We start from the raw sequence: 23,498 nt of genomic DNA, 5'->3' as shown, positions 1-23,498 counted from the left end.
CAGCATTTCTGAGAGCATTTTATAACTGGCTGATGTTTTTAAATGATTTTATTTTGAAGCGGCAGCAGTAGACCCTGAACGTCAGCAGTCTGATATCAGATAAAATGAGATCCAATTACTAGAGAGCAAACATGAATTAACAAATAACTGTGAAGTGGAAAGAAGAGGATAAACAGTTTCTAACATTTTTTTATGAAGATAAATAACTCCTGCAGTTTTAACAGAGTTTCTTCCAGGATTGTCCTGGATTTAGCTTTAAACTTCTCCTGACCTTTTTCCTGACCTGCTTCTGGCTTCCTGGGTTTTCATGATGCTGGTTGATCTCCAAAGAATCTCTAAGTTCAGAAACACACAAGTGGACTCCATTTATAATCAGATAACTTAAGACCCCGCCCATTAATTGCACTAGGTATTACTTAGAGGTAACAGAGTGAAAATGCATGGCACACTTTTATTATATAAATAAGATTTGAACTGTATTTTATTTTCAATACCCAGTTATGCACTAATTTGGGTTCTACTGATTAAATACTGAAGATATTTGGTGATTGTAAAGCTTCATAATGTAGAAAATTCAGAAGGTGTGAATACTTTCCCAAGACAGCCAAGCACATTTTCAGAAAGCTGTATTCTCCTGAATTATGTTTATTAGACAGTTAAATGTAAAATTCAGCTAATTGACACTGGGCTACGTTAAATGGCCGCTCAGTTTCTGTTTTCTCATTTCAGAGTTTTGACACAGTTCCAAAGTTTGTCAAGCCCTGCTGACGAGTACATAAAGTCACGTTGTGATGGTAAACAGACTGAATGCAGTTCTGACTCACATGCAGCAGCAGGCAACTTGGGGCTAGTGCCTTGCCCAGGGGCTCAGAGACAAGAGACAAGAGAAAGCTGGAATCAAACCTGAAACTTTCCGATTGTAACACAGCTACAGTGACCTGAAATACCACAAAGGATCACGCCCAAATACGTTTAAGTAAAATTCTCAATATTCCACACAGATTTTTGTGTGTGCCCACCTGTGTGGTATAAGCACAGAAAGGCCAGTAACCAAACAAGGACGAGAGAATAAAGAGACAAGAATTTACTCATGTGTGTCCATATTTCTGCAGAATCTGTCCCATAACCACACAACATGAAAGCACAGAGATTTCTCTTGGAAAACATTTCTGTTTGGACTCAGGAACTGAACGGAAGTTGGAATTAGGTGAATAAATTGTGATATTGTGTTTTTTCTTTACTTGGCTTCCCAGTAATATTGCTCATTTTATGCTCGGAGATGTGATGTTTGTACAGCTGGAACGTTGACTCGGTCTGTAAAGTGTGACATTAACTCTGCAGGCGTTCCTGCCTTTGTTCCTGCCATCATTTCAAACTACGGCGCAGAAATATGGCAGGTTTGTATATTTTGCATGACTGAACATGATCTTTACAGAGAGACTGAAGAAATGCAAGAGCACAAATGTTCAGTGTTAGGTTGGATGTTTAAGGCTAAATCCAAAAGAGAAGTTGAAGAACTTCTTGTATTTTGATTCTGTCATTCTGACTTTCTTTGTTCATCCTTTGTCTTTGCAGCTAAAAAAAATAAAATAAAATAACAGATTATGTTTTCCACAATTTCCCTCTGCATTTTCTGACTCACCTTGGGTTGTGAAGATTGTGGGACGTGAAATGAAAGAAGCACTAAAGCAAACACAAGTGCTCAGGTGTAATTTTCTAGCTAAAGCTGGAGCCTGGGAAGCGGTCATGCCGAGCTGCTCTTCAAACTCAGACTCTGGGTGGCTGACAGCCGCAAAACTGAGGTAAACGTCAATTAAGCTGTTACAGTAGATGACAGGCCCAAAGAAAACAGAAACCAGTGCAGGAGGGGGGCAGCCTGTGTAAACTGCAGGTGTCTGAACACGATGCTGTAGATAAGGCTAAAATGTTAGCAGCTTTGAACTTGTCGGGTTAACGTGACAAAGCATGAGGAAGACTTCAGAAACTGATTATTCCCATAGAAATCCTGTAGATCTTCCAGTTGTTTTCATTTCCTTCCAGTAAAAGCAGAAATGATCTGATACATGTCTGGGATGACTTGCATAAAGTTTGGATCATCACACAGGCACACTGATAGACACACTCTTTAAATTCCTAAAACACATGTTGACAAATGCACCAACCTGTGGTGGCTCATGTTACGAGCTCCACCGTTTTGTTTTTATAAATCACAAAACATATCTTAATAAGATGCAGAAATACTCAAACTATGTTTGACTTGTTTCTGCGTTGTGGTTTTCATGCTTGTCTTAATCTAAAGCGGTTCTAGTTCCAGAAAAAGCATTAATCATGCTCTTGTCTTTGTTTTTGGATAAGTTGAAAAACTTCATTGTCTAGGTAGAAATTTTCTTTCTGTCTCCCACCACAAAATAAAACACATTCAAAGATTCATCAACAGAAAAAGCAAAAGGATGATCATTATATTCAGCCCTTAAACAAATCAGAGACCAGCTTCAGCAGCACTGGCCTCCATCACAGCCAAACTTCACTGTTATGTTAAAACAGTCCAAGGATAAAAGCTAAATCTTTTCTGCTGCTTGTCTGAGCTGGAAGACATTTGCAAGCATTAAAGCTGCAGTATGTAACTTTTTTAAACAATATGTTTATTTATTTATTTGTTAAAAGTGTTACTATGTCTTCACAGTATATTATGAGTCAGATAATCATAAAAAAATCAAGTTTCCTCGCCTCCTGCCAGTGTTTATACTGCCATCTGCAGAAATACTTTGCTCCGTCAGAAACAACCAATCAGAACAAGAGAACAGTCTTACTACTGTTAATCAAGCTTGTGTACGCCCCCTCTGGCCGTGCACCTTGCTCTCTGCTAGCCTACAGCTCGTTTCCCACCCCTTCCATAAATGCACAGGTTAGTTACTATAGCTACCGATGCCGGCAGATAAACAATTTTTCCTGTAATGTCAAGTTTCTTCTCTGATATTCGTACATTAAGCAGTGAACACAACATGAGGGTGACTGACCGCACTAAGACCCTCCTACTGGATCTAGTTGGTTGCTTCTGATCTAGAACAATGTATTTCTGCAGATGGCAGCAGGACCCCTGGGAGGAGGCCAGGGAGTTGGATTGTTTCACAGATTGTGTCTCATGTTAAACTGTATCGACATGCTGACAGCTTTAACAAATATGTAAAAGTATGTAATATATATTTATGAAAGTTACACTCTGCAGCTGTTTTCTCTGTAATTCCTGAAAAGTGACACTGTGGACGTAAAAGCTTCCCCTCGACCTTCTCTAAATGTAAAGCGGGCCTGATGGACATTTTGAGATGAACTTACTAAGTCGGGACAGCAATGTCTTTCTGATTAGCTTGTTAGCCTAACAGCACTCTGAGGATTTCTTTACTTTTCTACAGACTCATGCTGATCTGACTACACCAGCTGAGGGAAATTATACTGATGATTTCTCAGCTGAAATATTCCAAACTATCCCTTTAATTCAGACTCCTCTTTACTGGAACTTGAATATTTTCTTTTGACCAGATGGCAGCAGAGCTTCTGATTTTTGATTCAGTTGTAAAAATAGCAGGTGATATTCACCCTTAAACATCGACCGTATCGTCTAAATTCTCAAGTCCCTCATGATGGAGCCTGTTTTTCTCCCTTCAAGCTCCATGAGAGCTGCTCCGCTGATCTTTTCAGCATGCTCTCAATGTGCAGAAATTGATTTGGAGAGAAAACAACTCAGATCTGTGTGTGTGTGTTTTGTTTTCATCCCTCTTTAATAGAACTTCAGAGAGCAGGAAGTGTGTGCGTCATGAAATCCATCCTGGTTATCTGCTTTCACACGCTCTAGTCTGCCGCCTGCCCTCCAACTGCTCCCAGCTTCCACAGCCAGAGGAGCTCCAACACGGCTGCACGAATGGCACATGTATACTGAACAAACACGCAGCAGACACCGGCGCTGAGCAGGGCCTGAACTCCCCACAGCACACCTACTCCCAGCCAAACTCACTAAAATAAAACACTTTCATCCGGTTTTAGATCGACGCTTTTATAAAAAAAAAAAAAAAGCATTTCTAGTTTTTCATTTTGTGCTAAGTAAACAGACACAAATGTTGCAATAAATCCAGGCATCTTCTGATTTATTTTGAAAGTTTGCCAGAGAAGCTTTTTTCCTGTTAGTTTAGATGGGTTGTAATGAATCTTGTGGAAAACCTCTCTTCAGGCCTTAGGTGAGGGTGAGAATGTGTGAGGTCACACCATGTGACCTTTAGCTGAAGCTGCTGGGCCACCATTGGTTAAGAGTCAAACACTCCACCTCCCCCAGACACAGGAGTCCCCTCTGCTGCAGAGCTCATGCTTGTTGGCCCAACTCTTGCCAAAGTGTCTCACTTGCAAACTACACCTGCATACCAACATGTGTGCAAACATAAGTATGGAACAGGCTGGCGTGTCTCCCATCCTCTCTCACCTACAGACAGCACTGACCTCACCCAGCTGAGTGTTTCTGTCCCTTCGGAGTCCTGCTGTGATTTAATTTGGCTCTGTTGCTTCATTGCCTCCTTCAAATAATAAACTATTGATCCGAGCCACCCTGCCTGCTCTGAAACATCCGGAATCTGTGTTCATTATCTTAACCCATATCCCTCCAACTCCCACATTTCCTGCTTGTTACAGCAACACAGAGTTACTAAACAGCAAAAGAACAGATGACATGCAAAAAGGAGAAAAAAGTTCATATTAATTTGTAAAAATAATGCTAAGTCAAATTTTCTGCATCCATTGTTCACCCAAACTAGTTTCCTAGCATTAAATATAATCAAAATATTCATAAAAGCCACAAATTATCTATGAAGAGTGCCGTCATCACCAAACAGCGTCGTATTTAATCTGCATGAATCTTTAGAGGCTGTGATTATTTTTGCTGGACTTTTGCATTTGTTGTCTTTTTAATTTAAATTCTGCTGAGCGCAGCGAGTTTTTCTTCTAAAATCAGTAAGTGGAACAAATTTCCCCCTCAGGATGGACTGCGGCGATGTAGGTAAAATAAGCAGGTGATGCGTGGATTTCTCTGGCGATGAGACTGAAAATATCATCTTTATTTTATTATTACAAATTTTACACGTGATGCAATAATTATAAAACAATGTTATGAATCCCTTACGAAGGTGTTTTCTTTGACGCATAAGTTAAGATAAATATTTAAAATAAAATGTACCCAGATTGTATATCCGTAAATTCACTGTAATTTCAACTCTTGCTTAAGCATCAAAATGTGCAAAAATATTTGCGGTGTTTCAAAAAAGCTTACATTTCCTGAAGAAAAATTATTAAATGTATTTTCAAAAAGCGCAGACCTAACCTCCATGCAATAATTACATTTTAAAGACATACCTATTTTTCTTTTTTTTTTAATTAAATATAAATTGATGCTTACCTTTGAGCAGAAGTGCGGAGCCACAGAAGTGTGCAGTCCTGATCAGCGTGTCAGCCAAATGAACAGTTTCCCACTGATTCCTCTTCAGGTCTCATGTTGATTGTGTCGATGTGTATTCAGACTGCAGACTTGTGTATTCGCCCGGGTTTATCCCCTCCACCCCACCATTACAGGATGATTATTTCTGCGTCTTACCAACTCCATCCAAAGGTGACACTTGTGGAAAATCTTACAGAGTTTGCAGCTGAACACGGCAGCTCCGGCATATATGGAAACGGATGAACGCTTTGCTGCTGTTTGTTATTTAGCACTTTTGGAAAAACAACACTCGGGACTAACTGAGATTTATTTCTGCTCATAATAAAACCCCATGAGAGGCGACCTGAGGCGAACCTCACAGTGGATCTTCGGACCACCTTTGTGCTAAAAACGGGGGAATGCTGCACTTTTACATCCTATATCTGCATTATGGTGGGATATAAAAAATACAATAAAATATAAATATAGCATTTTGATGCATGCATATTGCACATATTTTCTTTCTGTCTGTTGGAAGTGGGGCGTGTTTCCTCCGTGATTTCTTCCATGAACTCTGCACTCATCCCCGCTTCCTCCTGCATGCATCCCCGGCCTTCATACCTCTGCAGCTCTGCATGTTTGCTCAGGCTTCATACTCATAGTTTGTTTGGCTTTGTCACGTTTGTGCACATTTAAAGCATAAAAAAATCAGCAGCGCCAATGAAAACAATAAAAGGGCAAACAGATGAATAAGGCTGGTTGCGTGTCTACAAAGAAGAACTTGTTGGAAACAAAACAAAGCAAGTTTTAAGGTGTGTACATAAGAGTCCAACGAAGCAGGGTTGATTTGATGCATGGCTGCGTTTGAATCGCCTTATTCCTTTTTAAACTTTTTTCTAAGGTTTCATTGACTCTAAAAAATCCACTTCAGAGAACGGAACTTAATGGATTGCTGTCTTTGTTGTGTGCGCCGCCGTGCAGCTTTTTGTTGATTCCGGTGTTATTTCAAGCCCCAGCGAGCAGCAGAGGCTCTTGGCTGGAGCAGGCAGGCAGACAGACACGCATTCAGGGGCTAATCTGCCGGAGCATCCCGGTGCTATGTGTATTGGAGCGGCCCATTGTTTTCCTCTATAGATTTGCCGCACAAGCGCCTCAGACAATCGAAAGGCTATAGACAGACTGTCACTGCTTTGCACTCCGCTAACAGACTTCTTGCACAAAGATTCAATAAAAGTCGCCCAGCAGAATGTTTTTGGAACAATATATTTACTTCCATTAAATAAAACACAATATTTCGGGGATTGATGGGGGAAAAAAACAACATAATTCCGTACCAAATAGTATACACAGAGCAAAAAACCAAATCATTTGTCGCAGGAACATTTTTGGATGCTTAGTATTATTTTTAAAATCCAGAATTGCTATTCTAAATCGATATTCACACAGACATTAATAATAAATTTATAATATGTTCGAAACACACAACTGGTGCGCTTTTAGTATGTACATTCCCTTTTTGTTTGCAAGCAAAACATGATTCCTTTTTTTAGGATTTGTATTTTTTTTTTATCCACATGCGTCGATAAGTTGGAACCTGAAGAAGTCGCAGCGTCGGAGCGCAGCCGCTTCAACAAACAGGAGATGATCATTCAGATTTATTTACACGAACATTTCTGTCAACAGTTAACGTCCAGAATCCATCAGGGGGAAAAGCCCTCATGACGAGCTGTGAAAAGTGAAACAGGCCTTTATTTAGATTTTTTTTAACTGTGTGAATGAGGCCATCGCTCATCGAAGAGGAAGAAACTTAAAAAACTCCCGGTTCAGTTTGACTCTGAGGAGGAGCTGAGTGTGTTTCAGTGGTTCAGTCTTCTAGTGCCCTTGTTTTGAAAAAAAAAAAAAAAAAAAAGGAAGAGAAAAGTAGCTGTAGTAGTCTCTTGTTTCGGTGGACGGCTGCTATTAATTATCCGCACACTGCAAAAAATAACCACCGTCACAAACAAAACCCTCTAAATCAGATTCACTGCGTGAAAATGAATGAAAGTCAATAAGAGCGAATTAAGTCAAATTTTTCCTATTATCTGATGGAAAAGTTGAGTCTTGGGGGAGGTGGTTACCAGGCGAGCAGTAAATTCCCTTTAACACTTCAAACAGTTCAAAATGATCTTTTGTGGGGTTAAAAATGCTTTGTCCTCTAACATGTCAGCTCGGTGGCGATTTTTTGCAGTGCAGGGAGCAATTAGACCGGCCTGTCCACCGCGTACTGGCAAGCGCTCAGATTGGTGGCTGGATTCTGAACCCCGGCGTATCCAAAACTCGAGTGCTGCTTGGCTTTCAGTCTCAGGCTGGCCAGGCTGGAGTTACAAGTGTCTCTGTACACGTAGGGAGGGGTCGGCGGCGCGTAGGGGCACGCCGGCGTGGGCACCCCAGAGTTGAGGGAAGGGTTACTGAGGTTGTTCAAGTTATTGAGGCTGTTCAGGCTGGATCCCGGCACGCCGGTCACAGCGGATGGCACCATGCTGGAGGTCATGGAGGAGATGGAGTTGGGCGGCGAGAACATGGTCTGCGAGGATAAAGGGTTGACGTTCATGGAGTTGAAGAAGGGGAAGCTTTTGGTGGATAAGGAGGCGGACGTGAGGCCCTTGGCGGCCCAGTTGTTGTACGTGTAGCTGGGATACATGTCGTCGTACGGCTGCATGAGTCCATTGAACTGCGGGCCGAAGCCGTTCTTACACAACTCTGCTTGCTGGTTTCTCTCCCGTTTCCTCCACTTGGCTCGTCTGTTCTTGAACCAAACCTAGAGCACAAAAAATAACAAATATAAGAGATAACATACACTTTTTTATTCTTATTTTTATTTTTGTTATTCGTACTGTTTTTATATTGGATTCTAATTTTTCTCCCTAAATGTACATAATTAAAATGAAATCCCTCTCATCCCATTCGCGCAGAAAGCTCCCGTTTTACAGCCGCCTCTATCTGCGCGGAATACACACTGCAGTCTCAGTGGAGCATCTTAGCGTGGAGTGGATGTGTATTCTCCCGCATGCTTCCACAAACACTCTGACCTTAATCACACAACGTCAGGGCGACAATCGCAAAATACGAGCTTTGCACCTCTTTTACACGGAGAGAAGAACACAAGTGGCACGTCAATAGCCTCAACTGTTAACAGCGTCATCACTGCCTAATTACACCTAATGGGTAAATAATACATTGAGTAATTTATAATTATTTTTAAAATAATTAAACGATAAGGATAATTTTCAGATTATTTGATCTGAGGTGAATATTTGCGCGTTGTGTCATAATTGATCAAGTTTATTGGAATGAGGTCAAATTAAATGTTGTTTTATTCTGCAGTATTTTAAAATTAATTTTCCTTTAATTATACTATGAGTATCATTTTTATTTGTCATATTGTAGTACATTCCAGCAATCCATAAAGTTTTATTTACGCGCGTAATTGTGCCAAAAAGCCGCATAATTAAAAAACTATAAATTGTGTTCATGTTCAGAGAGAATCAGAAGTGCTGCGCTTGATGTATGTGTGGTGTGTGTGTGTGTGTGTGTTTTACGTGTGTGTGTGCGTGTGTGTGTGTGTGTGTGTGTGTGTCTATGTTTTACGTGTGTGTGTGCGTGTGTGTGTGTGTGTGTGTGTGTGTGTTTACGCACCCTGACTCTGGCCTCTGTGAGGTTGGTCCACACGGCTATCTCCTCCCTGGTGCTCATGTCCGGGTAGCGGTTCCTCTGGAAGGTGGCCTCCAGCTCCTGCAGCTGCTGGCTGGTGAAGTGAGTCCTCTGCCGCCGCTGCCTCTTCTTCTTGGACGGGTCGTCCGAGGAATCGTCGTTTTTATTTTGTATTTTTTCTTTTTCTATAAAAAGAAAACCGGGTTTTTAGATTGAGATTTTACTGTTTAAATTTAAAAAAAGAATAAAACCTAGATTGTTTTTTATCCTTGTGAAGAACTTTTTATTGATTTAAAAACATATACTTTTTCTTTTAAATCGCATTCTACTTTTTATAATAATGCTAAAAATACAATAAACTATTTAAACTGTTTAAAAACAAACAATAGAAAAAACAATAATTCACCGTCAAACCAGAGACAAATGAGCTGCTATTAAAATGACAGCTCCGGTTTTTATGCATATAAATCTCCCTTCATGGTGACTGATAGCAACTATTGTTTCATAACCAGATGATCTCTGGGACTCCGGGTGAAACCCCGGCCGGTTCTTACCCACAGACTCCGGGCTCGATGTGTCCGACACAGTGTGCACCTCTAACCGGTGCTTAGAGTCCACGGAGCGCTGCAGCGGCTGCAGGCTGGACGCCATCGCCAGAGCCGTGTGGTGCGTGGAGGCGAGTTTATTCCCTGTGAGGTGGTGGTCTATATTTAATGGATCCCTCATAGAGCTCATCGGTGAAAGATCTCACGAGCTTCTAGCGCAGGAAGGCTGAGCGGAAAGTCCGACTCCGGAATGTGTTCAGCTGTCCAAAAAGCGCACAGCAGCACAGTTCCTCTTGCTGAGATGAAGCCCTCGTTCTGTTTAAACTGGAGAACGCTTTAAAACAGGCCATTGAGTTTTATCACAGCATCGGTGGAAAACTGCGGCTACCTTGGCTGACTATCAGAGTGACAAGGACAGGTAGGTGATATTAGATCCAGAGGCTTACACACACTCCAGCGCTCTCTGCTCATTTCAGCTGTTGCCTGTGCTCTGCCCATCCAACTGCGCCTCTCTCCACACCTCCACGTCACCGCTTTGCCTCCGCCCCGATTCTCTCTGACAGGCGCGTCCATGCGGATGTGCCCAACCAACCGGAGCTCGCAGAAACGAGATATGTCTGCCAGTGTATTTATGCCGGGGCTGGCGCTTATTTTTCCTCTTCCAAATAAAAGCATGTAAAGTCAGTTGAGACGCACGGTGTACCGAGCTGCGCCCCGAGCCGCCGCTGCGCAGCAGCCCAAGACCAAATAAAAATGAAAATAACACAGTTTGGCCTCATTTTATGAGACGGGTCCAGTGGCCCGGTAAAGAGATGGAGTGCCGCTGATACCCAGGCTGAGCCGCGCTCTCTCCGGCTCTGTCGCTGCAGTTTGCTCAGTGGATAAAGCGGCTTTTATTGAAAGGCGCAAAGAAAATAGATGCGCACTGAATATCAAAGACAAACACCTTCTGCACCGCAGAGGTCCCGTGAAAGGACAAACAAATGTTAACTTCAAAAGAAGGGCTGTGGTGGCGCCAGCGCGCTCCAAAACTATCTGCGCGCACTTGTCAACTGACGCTAACTGCCAGACACGCAAGCTATGTGAAAAAAGCGCACACGTGCCGCATGTGTGTTCGCACAGGAGCGCAGAATGGAGGCGCTGAAGGAAAAGAGTCAAGCGACTCAATCCAAAGGCTAATTTACACCAAGCACTTCAGTTTGTAAACATTCAGATCAGAATTTTTATTATAGAATTCTGATGTGTTGAAGTAAAGCATCCCCACAGCATAATGCTCCCACCACCATGTAACAGGCCGCCCCTGCTGCTCCACAGTCAGATTCAGATTTTTATGGATTAATCACAACAGAACAACTTCTGTGAAAAAGAGAACTTCTTTTTTCTAATGAGTTTTTGACTTCAAGTCTTCCTCAGTACAACATGATCATCTGTTAAAATCTAATTCCCATTTAGTTGAAATAGAGATTTGACCTAATTTGACTTCCATTGGACAAGTGTGAACAAAACTTCTGAAATTTTCTAAACTTTTATAGATTTTGAGATCAAAATGACTTCAGGCTGCAGAATCATTTATTTATCCTGTGTTTTCCTTCGAAGCAGTTTGACTCTCATCAACTATTTTAAAGTATATTTAGATAAAGTCACAGAGTTTTGCTGATTGGGACGCAGAAGACATGCCGTGTCTGGAACAGGTTTGTGTTGGAGGTAAACTTGTGTCCATCTAGAACTAAAGTAGTGACGAGTTAACGTTCAAGTTAAACTGGTTGACAGGCTGAGCTGTACTATGAGGAGAAACATGAGGCATTTTAACTTTAGATTCATTCTGTAAAAACTTTACAGAATGAATCTAAAACTTCTTTTTATGGATTAATCACAAACCAACTCTTAAAGGACAAACTAGAGGAGCAATAATTACAATAGAATGATTTAACTGAGTGGCTTTCAGCAGTTAAAACCAAAATTATTTCTTTCCAAAAACGCTGACAAAAATCTAGCCAAAAAAAACAATTTAATTTGTTGAATTCTTCCAGTGTGGATTTTCGGTCAAAGGCAATAAAAGCAAAACAGTCCTCAACAAATTGAGTCCAAGACACAAGAAGCCTGACCTCACAGACTTCCTGATTCACGACATGCAAAAGAGCCACACACTAGCTGTCAAATGCAGTGATCCTCTTGACCCCCTCAGTGTTAGGTTCTCAGATTCATTAAATGAAGCTCGGCGGAGGCGCGCGGGCCTCCAGCAGCCGCAGATCTGCTTTGGTGAGGACGGATTACTCCATCATGAGGCTTAAACCGGATCTGTCCTCACTTTGCTGCGGGTCCTGCAGGCTGCGCCGTCTGGGACATTTTTCTTCCTTTTCATCTCATTTTTCATGTCATTCTTTTAATGAACGTGACGCAATAAAGAAAAAGTGTGAAAACCAGTGACAGAGATGTGATGGAGCAGATCGAGGAAGAGCAAACCGGGTTAAAAAGCACCTTCACATGCATAACCATCATCATCATCATCATCATCATCATCATCATCTTTAGAAAAGTAAAGAAGGAATCCTTCATCTTCCACGTGGCCAAGCGGACGCGCTTTCTTGCAGCACATTTGGACTTGGCGCAGTAATCCTATGAACCTCCCCATATATATATATATATATATATATATATATATATATATATACCAGCAGACCACCGACACGCACAGAAACACGCATCAGTCACCACTCCTGCAGGCCGATTACATGACAAATCAACTGGAACGGAACCATTTAGATGTGTTTGTTATGTGAAACACAAGAAATGACGAAGATTTTTACAAAACTATAATAATAATAATAATAATAATAATAATAATAATAATAATAATAATAATAACAATAATAATAATAACAATAATAATAATAATAATAATAATAACAATAATAATAATAATAATAATAATAATAATAATAATAATAATAATAAATCAAACAGTGTGATGTCATTTTTTCCTCTTCCAGCCATATTGTAATACTAAACTTGAAGTGGATTATCGGTTTCCTCTTCATTTCTACAATCTGAATGCTTTATCTCTCTTCTGCGGATTACTGGTGCAATAGGCCTCCGCCATAGAGGGCCATTAATTAGCAATTCAGTCAATATAGCGGGAGACGACAAGGCTTTTTACATAGGATTAAGAAGACATCAGATTCCACCATTAGCGTATTCCTGCTCACGAATGGGCTTTCATTATACATTTAGTTTTCCCAGGAGCCAATCTACCGAGCGCTGCATATATTACAGGGCGGCACAGATGACGCCCGTCTCCCTGTGAGCTGCAGCTCCTGCTCGCCAGTTTCTGCGTCTATTAATCATATTATTCCTAATATGCGGCGGTTTGGATGAAGGGATGAATCCAGCAGCCGCATCGGTGTTTACTGAGTTACACAATCAAAGTTGTAGTTTGTTCGTTTACAGCTGAATGTGATTTTCGAATCGAATTAGAGAGCAATGAAATAATTCTATTTTACTGAAATACATTTTTTTGTTTTTTGAAATCGTGATTCACTGAATACATTGAAAAATTGACGTGATACAATTTGTTTTACTTAGATGTAATTTGAGTTGAAAATTGTAAAAAAAAAAAAAATAATAATTAGAATGAAATACACAATGTGTTGAAACTGAATTCGGCTAAACATTATTTACTTGCTCAAACCAGACGTCATCAACTCAGGCTGCTGTAAATTTGGAGAATACGTCTGACCAGCAGGTGGCGCACTAAGACAAAGAACAATGACCCACGGAGGCCAATATGTCTTCACATTTTTTGATCAGACAGCTAAAATTGACAGAAAAAATATGTACCTGGGCTATTTTTCATTTTATCAGAAAAAAAAGAAAATCTTAGACCGACGTCACGTTGACGTAATTAGAGAAGAAGGTTGTTTCTCAATTATAAGAATGAATTGAGATAATGACTCAATTTCCTTCTTTTTAATTTATTATTATTATTATTATTATTATTATTATAACCGTTATATTTGAATGATTAATTGAGGATGGTAATATTAAATGTCTGAATGGATTTTTTTCTCGTTTCTTCGCTGTTTTTAAATGAATAAACTTGAGGAGACTCACCTATTTGTGCGCAGGTAGTGGCCAGTTTGCGGCAGTGCGACTCCATTGTGGCGCTGTGAGGTCACTGATCTGCAATTTAGATAAACAAAAAAGATTCAGTTAGCTAGATTACAACCTAAACAGCATTTAAGGTTAGAAAACATTTCAGTTTCATAACATTTCATAACAGTGATGTTTTCAGATAATTATCTGAAACACTTCAAAATTTACCAAAAAATAAAAGAAAGAATTTACATTTAAAAAATCAAGCTTGAAAAATCAGGGAATACAGACATGGCGCTAATTAATTTAAGAGGATAAATGAATAAATTTGAATCAATGATGACTGTTAGTGAAATATTTCTAATGAGTTTTTTTCTGCTTAAACTTTTTTTTTGAAGCGTGTCAGGAATTGCAGCTGCATTAAAACAATAATTGTGACGCCCTCCTCACTTGCTGTCGACACATTTCCGATTGTTTTACTGCATTGTCTGATTTCTGTGGCGTGGGTAAAACACGTCGTGTTTTGCCTGAGCCTCCACGCGTGTTTTGCTGCTGTCTGCAGCAGTTGGAAGTGGAGTGATTCCGTGGTAAAATCACGGGATTAGAGTCTGATTGAGATGTCTGTCGGTGGGATATTACAAAATTCATTATCGCAACCCCTCATACTACCTCGATATGAAGTTACACAGATGGGTTTTTATTAGTCCAGGCTCACACTGTTTGCTTATGATAATTCGAGGCGGGAGGAAATTTGCATGCAGTCATGCTGTTAACCATTTTCCTCACTTCTCCTCCTCACCTGCTCTACATCTTTTTTTTTTTTTTTATATTCCCTGTTTTTCATTCAGAGGATGCAGATATTGGAGGTTAAGTTTTACACGGTGTGTAGCTGCGCGACAGTTCTCCAGAAGCCCTTCTCTATTTTTCAGCAGCAAAATGAAAGAGTGGGCGGCCAGGCTGGAAGGTGGAAGGTTATTGCACGCTGCTCCGCGTTATCTAATCAGAGAGGTTTAATGAGAGCTCCACATGCAGCCTGGGCTTTTCTGCGGCCTCTGAAGGCAAACCTGGTTTGATTTTCTTTAGAAAACTGAGATTTTAATACAGCAAAAATCACATAAATCCTCCCACAAATTATCTGTTTTACAAATATTATTTTGAAAGTTTGCATTTCCTTTATCCAGAAAGAAATGACACTAAGCAAAAGAAATAAAATTTAAATTAAATTAATTGTAAATACATTTTAAACACAAAGCAAAGTGAAAAGAAAAGTGAAGAAATTTAATTTCTTAATTAAAAAAAAAGAATAGCAATGCACTAAATAATAATAATAATAATAATAATAATAATAATAATAATAATAATACTACAATTTAGATTAATTTAAAGGGTAATGATGCCTTATCCACCAGAGGCCCTTCTTTTTAGTATCTGTTTGGGATAAACTGCCCTGTGGGAGCAGTTTAAAGAAAGCTGCATCAGCATCGCCATCACCACTTTACTTATTTTCATCCCGTTCATCCATTCATTCTCACTCCGTGGAGCCCGTTTGCTCTCAGCACCAGCAGTTGATGTGAATCAGTGAGTCTCGTGGCATCGGGCCCAGTGCAGACAGAAAGCTGGCATCGCCCCACGCAGGCTTTACTCGTGAAATTAGCACAGCGTGAGCACGAGGCTGCAGCCATCACCGGCAGGATGAGCCACTAACCTCCATCATATGGTCCTGTATTAATTAAAGACGCGGGACTGTCAGCATCAGCACGTTATTTCTATCACTTTATTCTCTTAAGGAACAAAAGTGATAAATTTCCACCTACATCAGCTGAATATTTACTAATAAATCACAACAAGCGGAATTTTACCTATCGATGTTTTTAGACTCCAGATAGAAGATTGAATTATTCTAAATGTTCGCTGTTTGCCTCTTTTGATAGTTTTTGCGCATAAATAGGATCACACTGCGTGTTTCACTCTGCGCTCTCCCGTGTTCCAGCTCTCCATCACCGCTATAATAACACCTCATGATCATCCGCCGACCTGTGCGCCAAACGGTGCCCTCACATCCCCATTTATGTTCCTCCAGTCACGGCTTTGAAATACACATCAGAAAACGCACAAAGTGGAACAAATTCCCTCACTCACTATAGCTCACATTTCGGTTCTCCGGTTTTTTCTTTTTTTACTCAAAGCGCTACTCACCAGCTGCGGACACCGGGCGGGACAGGGATTTTTTTCTGTCTCCAAGTCGTCGGCTTTTTTTGTAAAGTGAGGAAATGAATCCCACCGTCCTCAGAAGCCGCGCTCACGGCTCAAACTCAGACAACCTCGAGCTCCAGCGGCGGTGAACTTTCTGTCTGTAACCGTGAGCGCCGCATGGAGGAGCTCCCACACGCCGCGCGTATCCAAAAAAAGAGACGCGGCGCAGCCTTTAGGTTTGTTTCATTTATGCGCATAAATAAGTGTCTGTTTACAGCGCGCAGAGAAAGTGCGAAGGAGGCGCTTTCATCTGAGTCTCCCCTTGGCTCGTCCTCTTCTGTCTTCCTCAACTTTTTTTCCTCTCTTGAAAGACGCTCCAGGAGTGGCGCAATTTTTCCAGCTTTTGAGCTCAGAGGGGAACTCGTGTGTGTGTGTGTGTGTGTGTGTGCACGTGTGTGCGCGCGCTCACAGAGGGGTGTGTATGTTTGCGTAGAGCAGAGGGCAACTCTCAACTTTCACCAACAATCCAAAAATTCTGATGCGTCTTTTCAAGAAGGACGCGGTGATGAAAGCGACTTTTTATCTAAACATTACGGGCGTGTATAACTTTTAATGACTCATTTCCTTATTAATAAAAGGACAAACTATTTATAACTTTGGTAAATTGTGCACAAAATAAGCAAGACGCAACCACAGCTGTCTGCAAACAGTTCATATCTGTTAAATTCAGATAATAATTACATATTTTCTATATTCAGCCTCAATTAAAGACTGTTTGATAAGACACAAAATATCCTTTATTGCTAATTTAATACACCCACAAAACATAATATTTCAAATAAAAGCTGAGAGAGTCGCTTTTATAAAGATGCAGTGGCCTCGTTCTGCGCCAGACAGAGCGCTATCGTGTTGCGGATTTATGTGCGGACGGAGGGAACAGCTGGCTCGGATGCAAATGTTCTTTATGGATCCGTTTCGTTTGATGCAGACTGCATGCGTGTTCCACCCGCATCTTAAGCTGGGCGAGCAGACCGGACGGACTCAGGCCTGCGTTAGTCCCCCAGCACCGCACCGCCCCGCACCGCCCCGCACCGCCCCGCCCCCTCCACCAGCCCGCCATCCCGGCACATAATCCGTCTTTTACATTTTTAGTCATACTCCCATTAAGCCAGTAATTAATGCGCTCATCCACACGGGAATTTCCAAGCAAAAGGGGGACACTGAAGCAAAACGTGCGCGTCGTTTCTTCCTCAAAAAAAAAAAAAGGAAATATATATGTATATAATTAAAATCAAGTAATTGGAAATATATTTAATAAATTACATTTTTTGGGATAAAAATAACTAATTGTAGGAATAAATACAAAATAAATTAAAAAACATTTTTCGTCAATTGAACGTATTTGGACTCATAAAAGATCCAGTCGGGATTGTTTTAAATATTTTCTAGTCATCTGAGCCTGACCTGCGGTGTGATGGAGGGACAAATTTATGTCAAACATTTCATGTCAAACATCCCGGTTTGTCAGGATTTCACCAATTTCTCAAGGAAAGCCCACCAAACACGCCAAATGAGAGAAAATGCAAATAAAAGAAGAAAGCATCAGCCCTGCATCACAGAGATTTCTCCACATCACGCCCCGCCTGCAAGTACAGAAGAAAGAGGGAGCGCAGCGTCTGGAGAGGCTTGACGCTTCGGCCGCATATGCTTCTCTTACCTTCTTACACAAAGAGAGGAAGAAAAAAAGTGAGTGAGCAGCCTCCTCTTTCTCACGCAGAAAGATGCAGAGGAATGCCTGAAGTTCAGACAAGGCTGGCGGGTATGAAATCTTTCGCCTCGGGGGCAAACCGACGGCTTCTTTTCATTTCAAGCGCTTATCGATTTGCCGTTGTCATCTTTGGCGACGCAGAAGGACACTTGAAAGAATTTCTGATGGGGCTGTGATGTGAGAAGCAGGGTGACCTGCTCCGCTGGTGCTCTCTCCTGATTCTTAACGAGCACATCAGCTCGTCTGTGTCAGCGCAGTTTGGACACTTCAACTTTTCCCTCCTCCTGCATGCGCTGGAGAGGATTTCAAAACACTCTCTGCAGCTTTTTATGTATATCAGCACGGCATGCGAGCCTGCACTTCAGGGAGGAGAGATGATAGACTACAGGCAGTCAGCCGTTAACAGAGCTTCATCTGGGCTCCTTTAAAAACAGGAACTTCTGTCTTTGAATTCACAAAACTCAGCAGTTGGTTCCATTTCTTACATGCAGAATTGTTATTACATTTGTGCATATTTGCTGTTTAGACGTTGTAAATGCATCTCAATGTAAAATATTTTATTTATTAGAGTCACAATTTAAAAATGTGAAAGCTTGCCTGCATTGTTGGCTCTGGTGTCTCAACCCATAGATTCTCTGTGGTTCGGGTTTCTGTGCAACTAACCCCTGTTCATCTTTTTCTACCAGACTTTTTCCTTCCACAAAACTTTCAACTGGAATGCTTGTAATGACCTTTGGTGGTTGCTGGACATCTCTTAAGTCCTTCCTCGGGATTCCGAAGGCCTTAAAATAGCCATAATATTCTGTATTAAAATCATTTTGTTGTAGTTATTATGTTTCATTTTGAACTGACATAAATGACCTTTACATTGAAGTTGTAATTTATTGAGATGCTCCTGCATGTGAGCAGATTTCTAACCAAAAGGCCTGACATCACTCGAATGCATCACTGTAATTAATGCAGACTTTAGTCTCATTTCTTCTTTGTTGAATCACCGTAATGTGCAGCTGCTCTGAGTAATAAACTCTGACACCGGAGTGAATTTGTCTCATTTAATATCCTCACAGGGTAGTTTGTTGCACCTCATATCCCTCTCCCACCGTTGCATCCTGAACGTGCCTTTATGCATAACTCATATCACAGTCAAATCACAAAGGAATGCCTCTGTAATTTCTTCCTTCAGCACAGTCAGTTTTGAATAAATTCACATATTCCCATAACATTATCCAATGTATTGTATTGCACCAGGAAGCTTTAGTAGATATGAAGTGGTTTCATTATTTGGTGTTTGCCTTTGCGTCTGAAAACAGTTTCTTCGTTTCTCTTTCCTTTTTTTCACAGATTTGGCCTAAAACCACATGTAATTTTCACGATGTTCAGTCTGACCAAAATTCTGCGGGTCATGTCGTAAAACTTGAAGTTGTAAGTGTTGTTTCCAAAGCCACAAGGCTTTGAACGGATCTGCTAAGATGGTAGAAGTCTAATAATGAGCAGAAATTTTGTTTCATTTATGGTTGAGCTTAATTGAAAGAGTGGCTTGTTGGGAAGAAGGAAGTCAGTGAAGGATGAAGAGAACAAAGAAGGGAGTTAGAAAAAGGGATAGATGTCTAAAAAAACACAAAACATTCACTGAGACTTTCTCCTCCAAGTCAGAAACATCCTGTGTGTATTTCCATTTGTCAAGTAGCACTCCAAGAGCGTTATTAGTGAAAAAGCTGGCTGTAAATTAACCAAATTAAAAGGGTGGATCTTTGATAGCTCTTGAGCTTGTTGAGCGGCTTTATGCCTGATCCTTGCTATTCCAGCTCTGTCACAGTACCAAAGGGAGATGAGCTGCAGCAACGCTAAGCACTCCAACTCAGCTTGTGGTTTAGTAAGGCCTGTAAACGGCTTCCTTTGCTCGCCTCGCTCCTCCTGACGTGCCCAGCTAACATGGTGTATATTTAAAAAGTACTCAGCTCTTCGTCTTTGTCTTCTTCTGTAATTATCCCATCGATGGCTACCAAAAGAAATGCAAAGCTGATGTCATTGTGGGTTCGGGCCCCCCGGGCGCTCTCATTTTTACTTCCATGAATGAAGCAGCTTGAAATGAATACAGATTACTCTGATTTAAACTCAGCTCTGTTTGTGTGTGAGGCCTGTCGGCCCTGACGGGTCTAAGCAAGCCGTCACTGCTGCTCTTGACTTTGGACGTGACATGGCTTTGGTCAGGCATGATGGGAAACGTCCTGGAGACCAGATGACTTTCATTAGGCTGACCGTTTCCACACGGAGGACCGCGGCGTTTTACTGCGCAGAGGTCGCTCCCAGGGAAAGCAGCTGCTGGTGCATGAATAAACACATGCAGCCTCAGCCTTAATCACAGGTGCGAGTGGGCCAATAAATTGCTCCAGCAGGTCTCTGATCAATTACATGAAAAATCAATGGGAAGCTGCCACTAACCTGCCTAAAGGGAAATCGGCCAAGAATGAAATTGGTGTGATAAAATGACTATGATGCCTCCCAGCCCGTCGATAACATGTAAAACAGTCCGGCTACATGCTAACTCTCCTGTCAGCAGAGCTGAGGTGGACGCAGAGGTCACAATCAGCTCCTCTAATTGGTCTTCTTCTGCAGAGAAGCAGAATGAGGAGAGGAATGAAACAACCCACAGAGACGCGCAGAGGGTTGATTTCACACCGCAGGAGGAAAACAAGAACTTCATAGAGATCTTAAAACAAAAAATTATGTGTCACCTAATGGTAAGAGGAGAAAGTAAAATGCTTTAAGGTCATATTTAATAGAAAAGGGCAGAGCAATTCCTCTCACATGTCCTCACATCGAGCTGGTTTCATCAGTACACGCAGGAGTTTAAGAAATGTTGCTTTGAGGGAAAAAAAGAAACCAAATATGAAATGTTTCTGGAAATAAATTTTTCTAAAAAAATTGCCTCTGATTTCTTACACATTCATCCTTTAATGGCCTCTGTCTGTAATCCCTCAGAAAAAATATTCAAATCCATTAAACCTTTTCACATTTTGTCACTTTGAAATTACAAACTTTGGGATTTTATGCAGTAGACCATCACAATGTATTGGAGTCTGGCTAATAATAATTGAAAAGTGTAAAGAAAAGGACGTGTGATTTTAAATGTTGTGTATAAATGAAAATATGAAAAGTCTGGGATGTATTTGTGTTCACCCCTCTACAATCCAGCACTTTACTCTGTGGTCAATCTGCTGAGTCAACCTCTACCAGCTGTGAGCATCTTTACACTGAACATTTGACCCATTCCTCTTTACAACAGAACTAAAGCTCAGTTGGATTGGTGGAGAGTGTCAGTTCTACCACAAACTCTCAGCTGAACTGTAACTGAGCCATTGTTTTGACCAGAGGTCTGCCTAGCGACAAATACTTCCACCTGAGCGGAGGATCTCTACAGCTCCTCCTGAGTTACTTTTGGCCTCTTTCCTGCTTCTCTGATCATCAGTTTGCATGAAAAGTCACCATAACTGCTGGTTTTCCATGCAGAAAACTTGTTTTCACATTAACTGTCATGAAAGTCTGTTTCATTTCAATACTTTTATTTTGAAAGCACGCTAAAGTCAGGTCACTTCCTATTCTCAATCAGATAATAGGAAGATCAAATCAAATGATACACATGGATTCTGATGCAGACAGTTGGTTCCACTGGAGTTTATTTAGGAGTTTCAGAATCAAAAGAAATTGGATACAACTACACACCAACTTTCCACATTATTATTGGTAAAAGATATTGAACCACACATCGCTTTAATTTTGGTTTGGTTTTCTACATATAATCCCAATTAAATAAATTGCAGTTCTGAATTGGAAACAGTGTTTAAAAAGCATGTAGAAACATAATACCACATGTGAAACAAAAACATCTGTTTTTTCTATTTAAACTTGTAGGGACTGTTAGATTCAGTAACTCTGTTTGCATGCAGCTTAGCAGAATTCAGGTCATATGTTTGACCAGAATTTCTGAATTCTGTCTGTTAACTGAACTCTACACACTATCCAAAAAATATCATGTGTGACAAAAAATAAAAATCCAAAATTATGTTTTAGATTTATAAGCTGTTTTTGGGTACTATTTCTTTGAGAGAGCTATTATGAAAACGTAATAAACTATAAATCTGCTTCTGTCCTCCAGAGCTTCCAGGCCTCTCAGGTTCTTCTGCTGGTGCCTGGAGGGAGAAGTGAAACACGCGTCGAGGCGCCATTCCTTCATGAAGTTTAGATCATCAACAGCCAAATAAAGACAGATCCATTCAGTCTGGCTTTTACTTCATGTTTATAGCTATTCATTATCCCTTATAGTTTATTATTTCATTCTTCTTTTAGCTACTCCTAGATTCTTTATTTGTTTTTTATTGTGACATTGCTGTTTTTACTGTACTTAATCTTGTTACCTACAGTATGTGTACTATGTATGGTCTTAACTTTGCTGTTTTTATAGATTTTATTTATCTTATCTCCTTCTAAAATATACATGTACTGTATCTTTCATATTTCTTGCATTTCCACAGTTTCTGCTCCTCTATAATGTTAGTTGATTTCTCTCTCTTTAATTCTTAATTGTTTTACTATCCATAAATATTGCTCTATCTGATCACATGATTTTTTCATCATTTTGATCTTCATATTGTGGGTCTCTAGTCATTAAATGTCTGTTTTTTTTTTAAACCTGTAAAGAATTTTGTTACACCTGACTGTAAGAAATGTGTTTTATAAAGTTTAATTGATTAACTGATTACAACTAATTTGTTTTGTATTGTAAAATGAATGTGAGCCATCCAATAATTTTCTTTTATCTCCAGTCAGACAGCATTAACTACTAAACAGGCCCAGAAAGTGATGAAACATTTTGCTCCAACTGTATTATTGAATGCACTTTGTCACAATAAAATCAATAAGCACCAACTTGTTTGAAAATTTTCTCTGGATTTTTGAATCAAAACTCATCTGCAAATCAGCAAACATGACCTTAATTGGTCAAATTGTCTTGTTCATAGATGATAGTCATGTACTTAGCCTTGCAAATCTTTGGAGGATCTAACTGTTTATAATCGACAACTAAGAAACAGTTAATAGATTACAAAGTTTGGAGTGAACAAAAAATATGAGACAGATGTTAGAAACTTGCAAGAGAAATTAGATAAATCTGATGCGGATGCGACAAGGATTAAAAAAAGATAGAAGAAGAGAGCCGGAGGGAGGGTGGATACAACGTGGCTAATCTGTAATCAGGATGCTGGTCCCATGTCACGTGTCGCCATTAGTTCCAGTCTTTCATGCTCGTCTGTCCGTTTCACGGAGCCTCACCGCTTGGCTGCACTGCATACAGTTTTCCACCACAGCCGGTGCAACAACTACACTAGCAGTGACCCCAGAGACGGGCCTGGGTCAACATCCTTTCATGCTGCACATCTCAGTGTCACTTTCTAAACTTCATAGACTGTAAGTGTGACAGATTTTAAGAAACAACGTTGCAGCTGTTAATCCTGGTGGCCATGTGGAGGAGGTTTCATGCAGACCTCTGCGGCTCGTTGGCCTCTTCCCTCAAATCTGTGCTTCAGGTTTAATCCAAAGAGAGAGGGAGGTGTGTGTGGATGCTCAGGTTTCTTCATGGTGGATGTGTCTGAGTGTGTGTGTGCAGGGCTTCCTGTGTGAGCGTGGAGGAGGAGGAGCAGGAGGGAGGGGGAGCGAGGCTGTGCGTGAATGAGGAGGGTGGGGGTGTCTAATCCAGTCCCAG

General features: G+C 40.7%; 1 protein-coding gene and 1 long non-coding RNA gene across 5 annotated transcripts in view; one reads left to right on the top strand and one right to left on the bottom strand.

Moving 5' to 3' along the window:
* Positions 1-6,699: 6,699 nt before the first annotated feature.
* Positions 6,700-23,498, bottom strand: part of pitx2 (paired-like homeodomain 2) — a 56,508-nt gene continuing 39,709 nt past the window's right edge. The window contains exons 1-4 of one of the 4 annotated variants that reach the window (XM_028009471.1): positions 17,690-18,047; positions 13,798-13,866; positions 9,128-9,327; positions 6,700-8,249 (exon numbers count right to left, since the gene is read on the bottom strand). In XM_028009471.1, the coding sequence (XP_027865272.1) occupies positions 7,692-8,249; positions 9,128-9,327; positions 13,798-13,843 (804 nt within the window). In that variant the 5' untranslated portion in view covers positions 13,844-13,866; positions 17,690-18,047 and the 3' untranslated portion in view covers positions 6,700-7,691. Of the gene's footprint in view, positions 8,250-9,127; positions 9,328-9,696; positions 12,219-13,797; positions 13,867-15,975; positions 16,378-17,689; positions 18,048-23,498 lie in introns of those variants that run through there. The other 3 variants (XM_028009470.1, XM_028009472.1, XM_028009469.1) reach the window with 3 other exon arrangements.
* Positions 17,334-22,669, top strand: LOC114139493 (uncharacterized). The gene is made up of 2 exons (XR_003594456.1): positions 17,334-17,718; positions 21,897-22,669. It is a non-coding gene; the product is annotated as an uncharacterized LOC114139493 (long non-coding RNA).

The sequence above is a fragment of the Xiphophorus couchianus genome, chromosome 23 (genome assembly GCF_001444195.1).
Source record: "Xiphophorus couchianus chromosome 23, X_couchianus-1.0, whole genome shotgun sequence".
Taxonomy (NCBI): Eukaryota; Metazoa; Chordata; class Actinopteri; order Cyprinodontiformes; family Poeciliidae; genus Xiphophorus; species Xiphophorus couchianus.
This window is presented reverse-complemented; position numbering and strand designations above follow the sequence as displayed.